The 15,038-nt window shown below is 58.8% G+C and overlaps 7 protein-coding genes across 7 annotated transcripts; all 7 read right to left on the bottom strand.

Annotated features, from left to right (window-relative positions):
• Nucleotides 1-1,556: 1,556 nt before the first annotated feature.
• Nucleotides 1,557-2,534, bottom strand: LSCM1_02043 (uncharacterized protein; the record flags this gene model as incomplete). The annotated part of the gene is made up of 1 exon (XM_067319637.1): nt 1,557-2,534. The coding sequence occupies one exon, from the start codon at nt 2,532-2,534 to the stop codon at nt 1,557-1,559; it is 978 nt and encodes a 325-aa protein (XP_067176186.1).
• A 1,072-nt stretch (nt 2,535-3,606) lies between these two features.
• Nucleotides 3,607-4,173, bottom strand: LSCM1_02042 (uncharacterized protein; the record flags this gene model as incomplete). Its single annotated transcript, XM_067319636.1, has 1 exon — nt 3,607-4,173. The coding sequence occupies one exon, from the start codon at nt 4,171-4,173 to the stop codon at nt 3,607-3,609; it is 567 nt and encodes a 188-aa protein (XP_067176185.1).
• A 1,112-nt stretch (nt 4,174-5,285) lies between these two features.
• On the bottom strand, nt 5,286-5,837 carry LSCM1_02041 (uncharacterized protein; the record flags this gene model as incomplete). The annotated part of the gene is made up of 1 exon (XM_067319635.1): nt 5,286-5,837. One exon carries the CDS (start codon nt 5,835-5,837, stop codon nt 5,286-5,288), a length of 552 nt encoding a protein of 183 aa, XP_067176184.1.
• A 1,397-nt stretch (nt 5,838-7,234) lies between these two features.
• Nucleotides 7,235-8,419, bottom strand: LSCM1_02040 (uncharacterized protein; the record flags this gene model as incomplete). Its single annotated transcript, XM_067319634.1, has 1 exon — nt 7,235-8,419. The coding sequence occupies one exon, from the start codon at nt 8,417-8,419 to the stop codon at nt 7,235-7,237; it is 1,185 nt and encodes a 394-aa protein (XP_067176183.1).
• Nucleotides 8,420-9,240: 821 nt separating this feature from the next.
• On the bottom strand, nt 9,241-10,992 carry LSCM1_02039 (uncharacterized protein; the record flags this gene model as incomplete). The annotated part of the gene is made up of 1 exon (XM_067319633.1): nt 9,241-10,992. One exon carries the CDS (start codon nt 10,990-10,992, stop codon nt 9,241-9,243), a length of 1,752 nt encoding a protein of 583 aa, XP_067176182.1.
• Nucleotides 10,993-11,617: 625 nt separating this feature from the next.
• LSCM1_02038 (uncharacterized protein) lies at nt 11,618-12,292 on the bottom strand (the record flags this gene model as incomplete). Its single annotated transcript, XM_067319632.1, has 1 exon — nt 11,618-12,292. One exon carries the CDS (start codon nt 12,290-12,292, stop codon nt 11,618-11,620), a length of 675 nt encoding a protein of 224 aa, XP_067176181.1.
• A 1,204-nt stretch (nt 12,293-13,496) lies between these two features.
• On the bottom strand, nt 13,497-13,796 carry LSCM1_02037 (uncharacterized protein; the record flags this gene model as incomplete). Its single annotated transcript, XM_067319631.1, has 1 exon — nt 13,497-13,796. The coding sequence occupies one exon, from the start codon at nt 13,794-13,796 to the stop codon at nt 13,497-13,499; it is 300 nt and encodes a 99-aa protein (XP_067176180.1).
• Between the last annotated feature and the right edge of the window lie 1,242 nt (nt 13,797-15,038).

The following is a 15,038-nucleotide window of genomic DNA, read 5'->3' as shown; positions in this document are numbered from 1 at the left end:
CACGTGAGAAGGCCAGTGTGTCTCCTGAGGCGAAAAAAAAAGAGGGGAAAGGCAGACGCAACACACACGCCGCCTCCTCGTGCAGCGGTAATGTCTGGAAAGAGCGCACGAGCTGCTCTTCGTGGTCTCTGTGTCTGCTGTGAGAGCGTTTGTGCCTTTGGTGACGTGGGTGGCGCAGGATAAAAACGTGTGCGAGCAGAGTTCGGTGTTACAGAAGAGAATGTTTGTTTGAAGGGAGCGATTATTCATATTTGCGAGCGAAGGAGAGAGAGAGGAGAGGCAGGCGATGGGCATCTTCACGCGGTATTCCTGGAAGGGAAGTGGGGGAAGATGCCTTCGGCTGACACAGCATGCGCAGAGCCAAGACCTCCACAAGAGAGCACCGACAGAGAGACAGCAGGACCACAACCATAGAGATGAGCCACTTACATCGCCTATTGAGCACTCCACCTTTCTCTCTGCCGTCCAGCGACAACATCACTCGACGCGGACACGTGCTTGAAAGACGGGCGCGCCTAGTTGCGCAGGGGTGCCCATCTACCCTCCAACGGTGGTGTTTCCTCTCTCCTCGAGAGCGCCACCGCATTCAACTGGGCCCAGTCGTTTGGGGTGGAGGACAGGAGGGAGGGCGGGAGAAGATCACCGGCAACTGCAGCCTGATCCCCTCTGTTCCTTGAATTTCTTTGACGGCGAAAGCGCTCCCTCTCGCGACAGTGCGCCGCGGCGGTCGAGAGCCGCCCATCCTACTAGCCTGCCCACGTTAAACCCACCACCACCTCCGATGACGGCAGCGGGACAGCTCAGTGGAAACAACCCGAAACGCTCTGCAGTAGTGCCCTCATGGCCCTCAGGAAGACTTGTCACAGTACAGAAGGGTGAAGACAGTGAGAATACACAACGCACAGACGACAGAGAGAAAAAAAGGGAGGACATGTTGAAAGGCTCACCAAGACGTCTACCGCACACCGCCCGGCTGCCAGTTGGCGTCCAAGCGAGACGTGGTGGAGCCAAAACGTGAATCAAAGACAGTAACCGATGAGCACAATCGGAAGAGGTCCGCATCCAGGCACTCGCTGACAAACGCCCCTCGCCCACTTATGCTGCGCCTTACGCGCCTCTCAAGGCAGAGCCCAGTGAGCGAGTGAAGAAGACATGGCGGCGTGGGTGATGCAGCGAGGCCCAAACAAACGTACGCCTCATGCTGCTCAGATCCACCAGACCGCCAGAAAAGGTGAGGAGTGTGAGATTAGCCCAGCACGGAAGAGGGGCGGAGAAACATTCGCTCCGTCATCAGTGCCGGATACACAACTTCTCCACCTCCACCGTAGTCAATGCCCTTTCCACACGACATCCCTTTCACCGTCCCCTCTCCCCCTTTGTTTCCGAGGTGATACTTGTGTAATGCCCCCGCAGAGTCGGAGGTGAGTGGTGGTGGTGGTGGTTGGGGGGAGGCGCTGTCAGCCTACGAGTGAGGCGCAGCGCGGTGAGCGACCAGAGCAAAAGAAGTGAACCGACGATCCCTCGTCAACGCACTTGTCTACGGCAGCGACCCCACCTCAGCCGCCGTGAGCGATCGCAGAACGCTTCAAGCACTCACGCTGCCCCACACTGGCAAACGGTGACTGGGTGGTAGAGTTGGACGGGGTCCGCTGCGGTGCGCTGGATCGGTCGCGCAAGGAGATGAAAGACCCGATGTCCTCTGGAGAATTCTCGACATTTTCGAGGTGTCGAGAGAGCCGCGCAGAGTTTTGGCTCTCCTCGTGCAGAATGCCCTGCACGTGACCGAGCCTCTGGAGGAGATCCTGCACTTGTTTCTCGGCGCACTCGGCGTATTCCCACAAGTCATCCAGCTGCTGCGTCTTGAGGGCGAGCGCGCTTTGCAGGCGCGACACCTCAGCGTGAAGTGCCGCCACGTCCTCCGCCGATGTCTGAGACTCGGTGGGCACTTTCGGCGGCACGGAAGAGTCCTCCGATGATGGGCAAGTCACCGTTTCCGCCGCTACACCTTGCGGTTGTTGCAACGCCGCACCCATGAGCTCTTGGTCGGGGTTCTCGACCTCGCCCACTCCCCTGGGCCCCTGACTTCCACCCTTCAGCCCGCCCGTACCGTCCAAATCCTTCTGCCGCATCAGCTTGTACGCCGCATGCAGCTCTCTGACGTCTCTGGCGGAGCGCAGCATTTGTCGCCGATTACGTTGCACCTCATCACGCAGCGCCACATTCTCCTCCAAGAGGGACACCACCATGACCTGCAGCTCCGCCACCGAGCGCGAAGTCGCTGCAGCGTGTTGGCTGATGGCTGCACTTGCAGAAACGGCACCGTTCTGCCTCGCAAGGGCGTTGATGTCGGCGACCGTCAACGATATCGCTGTGGAAGTGGTACACGCTGCTCCTGAAGTGCCATAGCAGCTAACTGCTGCTGCGTGCATCTCTTCCAGTGTTGGGGTGTAGCGCTCTGTGCCCGCCTCGCACCGAGGGCACAAAGACATCGCTGTCAGCCGTCCGCAGACGGTGCATCGGTAGATGCTGCTCATGACGAAGGCACCCGAACACACAGGATGCAAGATGGCATCAATACCCCGGTGACCAGCTTTGAATTTTCGCCGCCTCAACGCTCTCGCGTAAGAGCGTATAGAGGCAGGAGGGGGAGGGGTACACTCGCACACAGTAAATCTGACAGAGCAGAGGCCGAAAGCAGCTTTAGTTTGGGATAGCGATCACTGCCGTGAGGGGAGTGTAGACCAGCGCGTAAGAAAAAAAACAAGAAAGAGAAACTGCGTACGTGTGGTCTCTTCACTTTGTCGGCTAAGCCGGCCGATGGAGGCGTTTTCGCTGTGGTGCCGCGGCGAAGGGCGACAGCTGGCGCGAGAAGAAGAAAAAAAGAGAGATGGAGATGGAGAAAATGCTCTAAGGCAACGGGTTGGCAGAGTCCGGCGTGCATAAGGGGAACGACGGGAGGCCGAAGCGATTGCATATCGAGTCTGTTGCAGAAAGGCGCACAACTGACAGCTGCACGGAGATTCCGTGTCTCGCGTTCGTTTTGGGCCAGTCATGGGGTGTCCGTTGCGCAGTGCGGAAGAGGGCGAGACAGTGAAAAGAAGAGGAGAGAGAGAGCAGGAGGACAACGGAGGCGCGATGCTTCTACAGAGATAGACAGGCCGACAAGGCAACTTAAAAAAAAAGGAGTTCAAGGACGAGTGCAGAGGACAGACAGCAGCGCACACATTCGGAAGAGACCTATGTGCGATTCGCAGCCCGCATCTGGTGGCGATGGTGCTCAGTTTTTTTTAACAGTGAATGCCTTACCAAGTCCCCCCGTTTTCTGCCTCAAGCGTATTCAGCGCACACCTTTTGCAGTCCCCCGCGCCCTCTCTGTATTGACGAGGACCTTTTTCTGTGTCGTTCGCAGGGGTGCGCGGTGCGACATTTCGTCCGGTGCTGTGCCCAGCAGTATGACCGAGCCTTATACACAGAGGACGTGGACAGAAGAGACGGTCGCTACGCTGTCACGCCGCTTCCATCGTCGCCCTTCGCACACAAAAACATGTCCAGAGCATCTCGAGTGCGCTCAGCAGGTCGCCACCGAGCGGCCCTCTCTCTGCCTCGCTACATGGTAAAAATGGAGAAGAGAAGGTACAGAACAGAGGCCACCACCATCACTACCTGGTACCCTAAACGGATACGCCCATCGATGCGATACGTCCTGATCTCCTTCCAAATCGTCGTCCCGTCAATGAGCAGCGAACGCTGCTGTGCGACGTAGAGGTCGTATAGAATTTCTACGCTCCCAGCGAGGAAAAGCAACCACGAGCGAGTCAGAATGCACTGCAGACAAGCAAAGCAGCGCACGGCGACCCCACCAACGATGAAAGGGTTGACCACGTGCTCCAGCTCCAGTGCGTTGTTCATACGGTCCGCGTACTCCTCCAGCATGGCGAGGTGCATCAGGCACAGCCCCATCGCTCCGGCCTGCATAATAAAGGCAAGAGCCCATGAGACAACGATGCTCAGAAAGTGGCCAAATAGGACAAGCAGGAACGCTACATGCATTACCGCAAACAATGCGCAACGCTTCCGTTCACCGCTCGTGTGGTGACTCCGGTCGGTGATGAGCACTGGAACCCACTGAAACTGGAGCCAGAAGGCGTCCGTGAGACGCTCTGTGCCGCTCATCAGCTGGAGAGGTGCGCAGCTCGCGCACCTCTTTTTGTTGTTCGTTTCCGCGTACGTGGAAAAAAAAGCAGGCGAAGGCGAATACACAACCTTCAACGGTGCGTTACTTGTCTGCTGCCGCGTAGGCAATCTCTGCTTGCGCGCTCGAGTGTATGATGCGGGCACAGCACCAGAGCAAGAGAAATGCCAATAACGGAACGCGCGCAGGGCGAGAGCGACGCACGGAATAAAGACAGAAGGAGGAGAAGGAGGAGGACGGGGGAGAGGGGGAGGGGGAGGAGTGTTCAGCAGACGACAGGTTTGAGCGAAGCGAAGAAAGCAGCAGCAGAGAGGAAAGGGGAGGAAGAGAGCGAGAGTCGAAGAGCGCCTCTCCGCACTCGATGCATGATGCTCCCTGCCTGCCGTCGTGCCATCGCCTGACAATCCTGCGCGCGTGGGTCTACCAGCGTACCTGTCCTTTTATGATACGCCTGTGAGTGGGCCCAGAACAGTTTCTATACGTTGACAGGTGTGCGCAGAGGCACAGCTACGAGGCCCATGGCACCCCCTCACCCTGAAAAATTGCCTCTAGTCAAGCCGCAGAGGATGTACGCGGCACAGACTGGTGCCTGCATCACAAGGAAGGGCAGACACTTCTGCAGAGAAAACGCAGTCAGTGTTGAGATCTTGACCAGACCAAGGAGAGAGAGAGCCACTGTAACATCCTGATGCCGGCCCGCTATAGCTGTAGAACGTGCGACATGGAGCTGTTGCCCAGCGTCCCAACTCAGCATCCACAGCGGCGAAACGATGCGTCTTCAGCCCTCTTGTTACTTAGTAATACCTCAAAATTGGGAACCACAAGCCGTGGATATGTCTCTCCTCTCATCACATCACCGAGCGCATCCACCTCGCCACGCGCGCTCGTATGCAGCAGCGCACGCGCACAGCAGTCGCTACCCAGCGCAACCGTGGCCTCGGCACTCCTCTCCTTTCCTCCTTCCCTTGGACTACAACGCGCAGATGCGTGTACGCGTTACCCGTTACAGAGCAAAGAGGAAGGGCCCGTGCTGTGCCATCCCCAGCCCATGGCATGCGCACGCTTGTGTTCGGGAAGGTGTGGTGACGGCGCCTCAGTTGGAGTACTCCGTGACTATGGAGAAGACCATCACAATCAGCAGCACGATAATCATGACCACGTCTACAGCTATGAAGACGAAGCCTTCGCGCTCGTACTGCGACACCTCGCGCCATAGATTCACTGCATCCACGTAGAGCTTCTTCTGACGCACGCGGTAGAGGGTGGCGATCAGCAGCGTGGCAAAAGAAAACGTACACAGGAAGCTCCGCAAGAAGAGTGCTTGGATCACCTGCACTGCACGAAGTGCAATGTACGCATCTAGAAGCGGATTGCAGGCTCGTTCGCACTCCATCGAGCTCATGCTCTTGTCGCTGTAGTCATTAATGTTGAAGGCGTAGATGATGATCAGAATGGTCATGACGACCTGCAGCACCGTGGCGGCAATCCAGCCGCTGATGAAATGAAAGAGGTTCCCACCAAACGCGATGGTGCTGAGAATGTACACGAACACGAACATGTAGGCCCTCTTGCGGTCCGTCGCGGAGTGCTGCGAGGGGAAGCGGAGGGTGTGTATCACCTCCTTCTGACTCTCTATGAAGCGCATCGGGAGAAAACCGGCGAGCGACTCCGCGCGCGAAGGGGAGAGAGAAGAATCGAAAGGGGAGAGCTAAAAGCGGCGCTGAGCGCAGACACACGGCAATGAAAGCGAAGAAAATCGTTTTCGCCAACAGACACGTGGGGCACCGCAATTCGACCCGCAGGAGGGGTTAGGGGGTAGAGGGCGATACAGAGCGACAAGAAAGAGGGTCGGAGGAGACGAAAAGCGGAAGAGCAAGTCACAAGAATGACCGCCGATGAATGCCGTTGTCGCACCGAAGGTGCTCACCGGAAGAAAGGCAGGCGGAAAGAGGGAGAGGAGAGAGTGCAAGCGAGTAAGAGGGGCGCGGATGCTGAGGAAGAGGGCAGCAGCGGCGTGGCATCCGATGGGCCTCTCACCGAAAGGAAACGCGGGGGCCCATTCAGCGAGGGAGACCAAGATAGAAGCCTGTCTGCCTCCGATGCCCCAGTGGCACTGCGCTTTGACCAGAATGGAGGCCCGCGGAGCTTTATCGACGCTCTTTTTACTATTTGCTTTGCTCACGGCTGCCTCTTCAGAAACGGATTCTGCGAGCAAGCCAACGGAGGCGACGGCGTCCTTTCGCCCTTCCCGCAGTGCAGGCCGGTCTCGAGATGAATGCGTGACTGCCTCCGTGCACGCACTGTCTGCTGATACCGCAGAGAGGCGGAGGGGTAAAAGGGGATGGAAGCTCCTGCTACGACTCGACGAAGGTGCGTGCGCATGCTTGTGCATCTGTGTTAGTGTATGTGTGGGAGGAGGAAGAGGAGAAGGTTAGCACACCGCTTTAGACGTGGTGGTGGCAGGCTACGCCACTCATCGGCACGGTGAAGTAGTCAAGAAAGGTATAGATAAGGCCCACGAGCAGTGGCAAAGGAAGTGGCAGGTGGAGAAGAAAAGGAGAGCGAGGGGGAAGGGTGGTGTTGCGCAGCATCGCCCCTTGTCTTACGCACGATGGCACACATCTCCACGCAACCGCTCGCTGAGCTGATGAGAATACAAATTCATGAAACCAATGGGAGCCGACCACGTCTGCATCGCACAGGTACGCCGGCGCGGGCCCTAACCCTCCTTAGTAGAGCAGCGTAGGAGTCGGAAGCTGTGCGACGGGAACCCCCTCCCCGACCCTATCCGCCCCCTCCCCATCCGTCTCCCCCCCCAACGGCACACACATACACACAAAGTGAGAAGAAAACACAAAAAAAAACGCAGCGGAAACACATCACCGCATGCAGAGCTCTTCGTGAATTCGATAGACCTGTCAGCGGCCTCTGCGTGATGTGCGGATGAGGGGGAGGGAAATGGCAGCGGCGTACGCGCAGACGCGTGACGCGTCGCACTTGCGTGCATGGGTCTGCGCCCCTTTCGACTTAACCACGGCGATGTCAGCCGCCTTCTCCATCGGCTGCTGTCACACACGCTTCTGCGGGAGTTGCGTACGCCTCCATTACAGAGCTGTGGAAAGCCCACCACGTTATGCTCCGTGCTGCAGTGGCGACCAGCTGTAGGCGCGGGTTCACGGCTACAGCGACCGGTACATCGCTGTCTTTCGACTGCAGCTCATACAGAAGTCGCCCTTGTTGGGCCGAGCTCACTGCGTTCGATGGGCACCCGGCGTACACAAGCAGATGCCGGCCTCCAGCCATGGACGAGGTGAGCTGTAGAATGGGCGAGGTTGCTTGGTGCGGAAACACATGCTGTGCACCAATAGCATCGGCGGAGCCGACGAAGTGCCGCCTTGCAGCGCCGTGGAAATAGTTCGCCACCGTCTCGTCGCGCTGCCAGTCGTAGACTACAACTTCTCCACTCGATGAGGTGAGCAGCAGGCGACTCGCATCTGCACTGAACTCAACCCCCTTGCACCTCGTCGGCGGCGTTGACATAGTGAAGACGCGCTTATTCTCGAGCATGACCTGTGGCGAATGAAAGAGATTGCGCCGATCGAGGATGGCAATGCGGTGGTCGTCGCCGATGGCGATACGATGGCCGTCCCGACTAAATTGCACGCAGGCTCTACTACCTACAACAGAACGCTCCGGTGTGGCAGCAATGCAGCCGGAGATGAGCGGATGGAAGAGGGCGAGACGGCTCTTGGCCGCCACCACCGCGCCTATCACATCTGTTGTCGGGCACTGAGAAAGAGTGGAGTACACTGGCGTGTTCGCCACCGGCACAATCTCAGACTCCGCGTCGTTAAGGTAAGCCATTTCACCAAAGAACTGCGACGTCTCCGTGTTCAGGAGGTGGAGATGGCCGTCAAGGTGAAACCGCGGAGCCACGCAAACAACGCTGCTGGAGTGGGTGTAGCGGACATTGTGCACGCCAAACGCGTCGCACACGATCACATCGGTGTTTACCATGTTTCCCACGTCAATGAGTCGGACGGCGTCGTCCGTGTGCGCTGACACGAAGTAAAGGCCATCGAAGGAGAAGTTCATCGCGGTGGGGCGCGGCTCATTGATGCCCGTGTAAAACATGGACGCCACCTCTATCGGCACGCCGTTGACAGCATCCGAGCCAGCAGTTCCACCGCTGGAGGTGAGGGCCGGACTCGCGCCAGCGAAGCTCATCTACGGCGCTGAGCAGCTGATTATGTGGCTGTACGCTTTTGCGTGGCGTTTACGCTGTGGCCAAGGCTCGCGCTGGCCCCAACGCAGGTGCGTGTGTACGGGCACGTGCTTTGGAAAGCGTACGAGGAGAAAAGGCGGTGTATTGTGGGTGGTCGGTGACTCTTCAGCGTGCGTCCACCCTCCCCCCTTCTGTTGCTCTATGCCGGTGCTCTATGGATTCTGTAAGCGCGCAGATGTATACGAGGGGGGAGGAAGGGCGGAGCGCGTGCGCCGAACGAAGCGCTTTCCGCCTCTTTTTTCTCCTGTGTGTTTACAGCGTACTTTTGTTTTCCTTTACTGATGTGTTGACGCCGACGGCGACGCGTGAGAGCGGAGGGCCACCGCACGGTGGAATGGAGGCACAGCACGCAGCGTAGAAGCGGTGAAAGAGCAGCGCTCTTGGACAGATGGCGAGCGCCCCAAAAACGTGCGGCTTTATCATACAGACTCGCACAGTGCCGGCAACAAAGCAGCCGGCCCCGCCTCCAACCCCCCTCATGTCCACCCTTGTTGGGTGACGTGCACTCGTGCATGAGGGGAGGGCCGGATGGCGCGTGGATGTGCGCCACCGCCGAGGTTGCGCGCAAAGATGCGGAGAACAGCGCTATGCACGTCGGTGTCCCATACTCCTTTACCGCTCGCTAGTGACCTCCCCTCAAGGGTAACAGATTAGGCATGCACTACTTGACCTCCCTGCGCCGGTGTCCGTCTCATCGAGTGCTGCGCTGAGCAGAGATGAACGGCTACTGCAGAAATTTCAAAAAAAAAGAACTCTAAGCTCCTCACCCCTCGCGCCAGTCGTCTTCCGTCTCCTCCGACAACGGAAGGCGGAGGTACGCGAGCGTGAGCGGGTAGAGAGTCACCCTCTGTGTGCCTGCCAACACCGAATGCAGAGCAGACGTTCCAGGCTTCGGAGCCGTCGACACTGTTGTCGGCTCGGTGCGGGAGACGTGCTCGTGGATCTCGAGCGCCATGCGCATCAGTCGATCGTCCGCGTCGGAGACGTGCATCCAGTAGGCAATTAACGGGTCCAGGTAAATGGTCGCCAAGAGGTGCTTGTGCTCAGCGTGGGATAGAATGATGCGCACGCGCAAGAGGGCACGTACCGTGTAGTTGCGTCCGAGCAGCAGGCGTGTACCCACCACTGCCCACACACGCTGCAGCAGGGCGCAGTGACGGTGCAGCGGATAGACGAGCGCACGGCGTGCGAACGCGACGCAGGCCTCGTAGAGTGTATCGGCCGGGTCGAGGTAGGACAGCGCCGGACTCAGTTGGGTAAGGTTCCACAGCGACTCGCTGCAGCCACTGCCCTCGGTCACGAGGTCGTCGTAGGCCTCGCTAAAGAGAAGGTCGGCTGTCAGCGCCTCCACCTCGGCAGGTGAAGGAGGAAAAAGCAGTCGCGGTAACGTCGCCCGCATCAACACCGCCGCCTCATCTTGAGTGAACCTCAGCATTGGGCGCACTCGCGGAATCGCCAAGCGCGTACGTGGGCACGGCGCTGAAGCAGTGTTCGCCGCGGTGCGAGAAGATGCCGAGACAGCAGCCGCATCACAAGCGATCGCCTCGAAGGGCAATGCTGGCTGTACATCGTCAGCGGAGGGCAGTTCCTCGATAAGGGGCTTTTTGAAGTCGGCTACGTTGCCACACCACACCGTGACTGGCCGCGCATCTGAGCTGCCGAGCAGCGTTGCCTCCTCCTCCTCTAGCGGCTCTGCGCCGTGCCTACGGGAAGCACACGCTTCTGCTTCCGGTATACTCGCAAGCACCACCGGTGACGCCGACGGCCCCCTTCCAGGCTCGACCACGCTTCCCTCTAAGGCAGACTTAAAGTCATTAATGAGGGCAGGGACATACCGCAGCACCCGCGCGACTTCCCTGTCGGCATCCTCAAACGAAAAGAGCAGCACGTCCTCGTCAAAGTCATTCATCTCATCAGCGAGACGCAATCGCCGGCGCTCTTCGGGCGTTGTGCAGTCTGGACTATCACGCAAGCACACAACTTCGCGCACAACATCCGCGTCCATCTTGTGAAAGAGCCCGCTGAACGCGTTCGCGAAGCCGTAGCTGCAGTGCTCCGCCGATGCCGCGTTATCGCTTCGGTCTGCGGCGCTGTCTGGCACGGTGGCATTCGGCAAGGATTGTACGAACTCCGTCTCCTCTGCCTCGTCGCCTGCGCCACTCGCCGCGTCATTGGAGTTGGTCTCACCGAGGACCTGAATAAGCGAAGCACGCTGCCTCTCCGTGGCGATGAGGTAGGCCGGGTTGTCGAGCTTTGTGAAGACCTCCTCTGCGTTTGCCTTCGGCAGGTATACTGTCAGCACGTTCGCCGCTACGTCGTAGGTGGCCCGCTCCCCCCTGCCCTCCTGCAGGTGTTGGTCGAAGCGCAGGCGCAGATAATACGGCGAGCAGTAGAAGGTGAACTGTGTCTCGTGGATGTCAAACACGGCGCCCGTCACCTTACAGATGGCAGAGAGGACGAGGCGCACGACGACGAAGCCACCGTCCTGGTTGCACTCAAACACAGGAGTAATCATGAGCAAGCACAGAGGAGCGTGGTGGCTTGCGGGGAAGAGAGCAGCTTCCTCGGCGAAGGGAGAGAATTCGTGCCCAGCAATGCGTGTCCGTCAAGAGCAGGAAGGAGGGTCGTCGTCCCTACACGCTCTCCAGAGTTCGCTGCCGAGCGCCGATTCCGCTGTGCTGAGACGCACAGGGGAGAGAAGAAGGGGAAAGGGTGAGCAAAGGTGATGAGAAAAATGGAAGTCGGTGGCGGAGAAACTGAAAGCGGTGAGGAGTAACCGTCCCTGGCAGCTCACCACGGTGCCGCAACGCTCACGCCAGTCAGCTGCATGGCTCCTGCGTGAAAGGGAAGGGGGTGCTGAGACACTCTCCTTCCCCTACCTTCTCAGCGCGGCACATGTGCGCGCGTCAAAGACCGCCTTGAGAGCAGCCTTGGTTGGAGTGGGAAGTTCTCAGTAAGATCGTCGATGGGTCGATGCCGAGATACAGGCCTCGAGAAAGCCACATCCGCACGGCATCAAAAGCGCCGAATCATTCAAGGGACTGCGCTTCGGCGCGCTGTGGGTCGGCAGGGAGAGAATTACCTCTGCGCGTGGGAAACAGCGCATTTTTTCGTCTCCTCGTCTGTCCCCGCAACAGCCTCTAAGCGTCGCCCTGCCGCAGCAGGGCCATCTCCTTCTCCACAGCCGGGTTCTTGTGTCCTTTTGAGAAGTGCATCGCAGCGTTGAAGTCGGCCAGCGCCGCCGCGCGATCGTTGAGAGCCTTACTGGCAAGCCCTCGCCTGTAAAGCACCTTCACCTTGAGGTCATCTGGAAGGGCTACGGCGGCATCCTGCAGCAGCGTCGTCGCCACTGCGCGCGCCGCATCGTACTCGTGCATGCGGATACAGACCATTGCGACGTTCGCGCGAACAATCTGCTCTGTCTTGACAGCTTCCGCGTCAGCAGCACCAAGGACCGACGTAACCTCGATGCAGTCCTGATAGCCACGCAGCGCATCTTCAAAACGGCCTTCTTGGAAGGCGATGTTGGCGTTCTGCTTCAGCATGCTCAGCAGCTCTAGAGCTTTGGCTTTGTCCGCTGCGGGATACGGTGATTCGAGGGGAAGTGAGAGAGAGGCTTGAGGTGGGGGTGGTGCGGCTTGTGCGCCGGCGTCACCGGCAGGCAGCTGATTAGGGGATCCGCGTGTGTGTGGCTTTCCCTCAAGGCTGTCGGCGCGATCTTGACTCAGCTGCCTGTAGGCGGCGTAGCTGAGGGCACCGAGTAGGCCGCTGACTGCCACTGCCACACACACAAGCTGTGTTTGGCTCGCTCTCATCGTCGTGTTGTTCGTTCCTGATAGTCCTCTCGCAGGTTTTTGGGTTTGTGTGCGTGGACGTGAAGAGCTCGCGGATATGCAGCGGTGAGAAGTGAGGCGGGAGGTTGGCGAAGAAGGGTAGTATGCGGTGCACCGCTGGTACCGGGAGGCCCCGCAGGGAAGAGCGAGGGAGACGCCCGTACAGGCCATAGGGGGTACGCATTCGTGCAGCGCCGGCTTCTTTTCGCCGCTAAGGGCGCCGCTGAAGGAGGGAGTGGCTCGTCAGCTCAGGCCGCAGCAGCCATGCAGTCACTTTTGACGTCGAAGTCGAAACAAATGAGCGCCACACTGAGCCAGCTGTCAAAATTCGGAGCGGGGCGAGGTGCACGGGTGCGGGCGCATGACTCAGAGACTGCGCGCGCGAACCCTTCTCATCCCTCGCGGGATGCAACGAGGCGTCAGGGGCGCCGAGGGTGACTGCTGCTATCGCGCCTTCTCTGAGGCGCGTCTGCTGGACGTCTGCTTCAGGGAAGCACCGCCCGCTCTCTTGCCGAGTTTTTTTCTTTTCTGCAGTGGTTAACTTTACGAACGCGCGTACGTCTCCGCGGATACGCCGACGCAGCAGCGTTCGCCACAGCCGCCACGAAGTCCGCGACACACAACGGGGAAGCGCGGACAAGCCCGCCACAAACAACTGCATTGAGCAGTCTTTCACTGAAGAGGTGAAAAAACACAAGCGACAGAGGGGGAACACCGAAACGACTCTATGCGTGGTCTAATATGGGGAAGAGGAGGAGATAAGGAGGAGTGCAGTCAGACACGAGAGGGAGGGGGCAACATACACATGCGGAGCAGGGAGATTAGTGAGAAGGCATGCATCCCACTGTGCTGGGAGTAGACGGTCCTCTTCACCACTATGGAGAGAGCCGGCACGATACAGACTACAAGAAGGAGAAAGCGAGAGAGAGAGAGCGCTGGGAATAGAGGGAGGGAGGGGGATACGATGAACGGCATGCGGCGGGAAGGGCACCAAGGCGTGGGGTGCTGTCACCTGCAGGCCTCCGCAGCTCTGGAAGGAATTAGCGGTGTTGTGCGCCCGCTTTGAAGCGCGCCCCTCTTCTATTGCCCCCTCTGCTCCGCACCTCCACCTCTTAACCAGCTCCACTGACGCGTCCAGGCTAATGGGGTCTTTTGTGGCTCTTGCGCTCTGGAGGGGGAGCTTCGACTAGGTGCGAGGTCGCTTGAAGAGCAGCACGTGAGGCTCTGGCTTGTGCATCATATAATGAACCCACCCCTGCGACTGCTGCACGCCGAGCTGGCGCCACTCCATCTCACTCATGAGGCGACTGGTGGGAACAAGGCGCGCGAGATCTTTCGGGAGGATAACGTGACGGTACTCGAACGTATCGTCATAGTACTTGTCACTGTACAGAATCTTGCACTGCAACTTCTTGATGATGATGAGTGCCTCTCGCTGGCCGTTCGCGTCCAGGGAAAAGAAGTCCTGCGCTGGTTTCACTGGCATGATGGCGGCGGCAGGACAACAGCAAACAAAGACGAGAAGAAGTGGCTGTCAAATAGCAGTGTGTGTGTCTCTCTCTGGTATGCGAGAGGCGCTGCGCTGTTTCTCGTCTCTCTCGATGTATCTGAAAGGGTAACCAAGAAGAGGCTCAGCGGTGTTGAAGGCGGTGCGAGCCACACTCGAAAGCAGAGAGAGGGCGACAGACAGTGGGCACACGGGGACGTGTATGGGTGCCGGTCACGTTGGTATAGCGGCAAAGGTGAAAGCGAAGTAGCCGAGGGTCTGGCGAGAGCGAACGTGCGTAGAAAAGCTGTCCGACTTCCCGGCCAGTGCGATGCAGGCACAGAAGAAAAGACGTTTCGGGCAATTGACGCGTATTGGTGCGAGTGGGGGAGTGAGTGGGCCCGACGCATGTGTGTATGCGTTGCGCTCCGTATGCAGCCAGCAGGGAGAGTTAAGGAAGAAAGAGAAGCAGAGAAGCGCCGCAGCCCGTGCAGAGGAAGGGAAAGGCGGCGTACAGTTTGGCCTGCAAAGCATGGCCGACCTCAGCATCCGCAAAGCGCGAGTGTCGCGTTGCGTCAACAAGACACGCGGCGAGGCCGCCTCGGTGAGAATAGAGGCAACACAGGAAAACCACATCGCGGACTCCGGCGTTGACCCAGCGGGAAGGGGAAGGCCTTATTGACATCTGTGGCATCGGCAGAGCATTTTTGTGCTTGTTGGCATGGGGGTTAGGGGAGCTTTGTCCACATACCCCGCTCGCCCCACACACACACACTAACACGCAAACACACATGCGTGCGCTAAATGGGGCCCTTGTCCCATTGCGGGATGGGCTGAGATCACACGCGCGTCCGGAAGCAATGCTTTCTTTTCTTATCCTCATTCTCCTGTGCGCGCGCCTTGCCTTCTCCTCGCTACCGAACATCACAACGCGGCGGTCGCGGCACATCGATAGGGAGCGAGAGAACAGAAGAAGAAACACTGAGGATCGCCGCTAGAGGCAGGCGCACGCCCACGAGCGTTGAGCCGCACAATGTTGATCCGGAAGAAGTGGAAGCGGAAGGAGCGAAGAAGAGTACTGAGCTGCGTGGGGCCGACGCTGACGCCAAGTCGTGCGCGGGCCGTCATTATGCACTCAAAAATGGGATTACACGCGTCACGTATCTCAGCGGCTTCTTGGTCCCGTCCCTCTACTCCACCCTGCGCTCTCCTGTGCTGACGCGTACGCGCGATGCCCCCACA

The sequence above is a fragment of the Leishmania martiniquensis genome, chromosome 32 (genome assembly GCF_017916325.1).
Source record: "Leishmania martiniquensis isolate LSCM1 chromosome 32, whole genome shotgun sequence".
Taxonomy (NCBI): domain Eukaryota; phylum Euglenozoa; class Kinetoplastea; order Trypanosomatida; family Trypanosomatidae; genus Leishmania; species Leishmania martiniquensis.
This window is presented reverse-complemented; position numbering and strand designations above follow the sequence as displayed.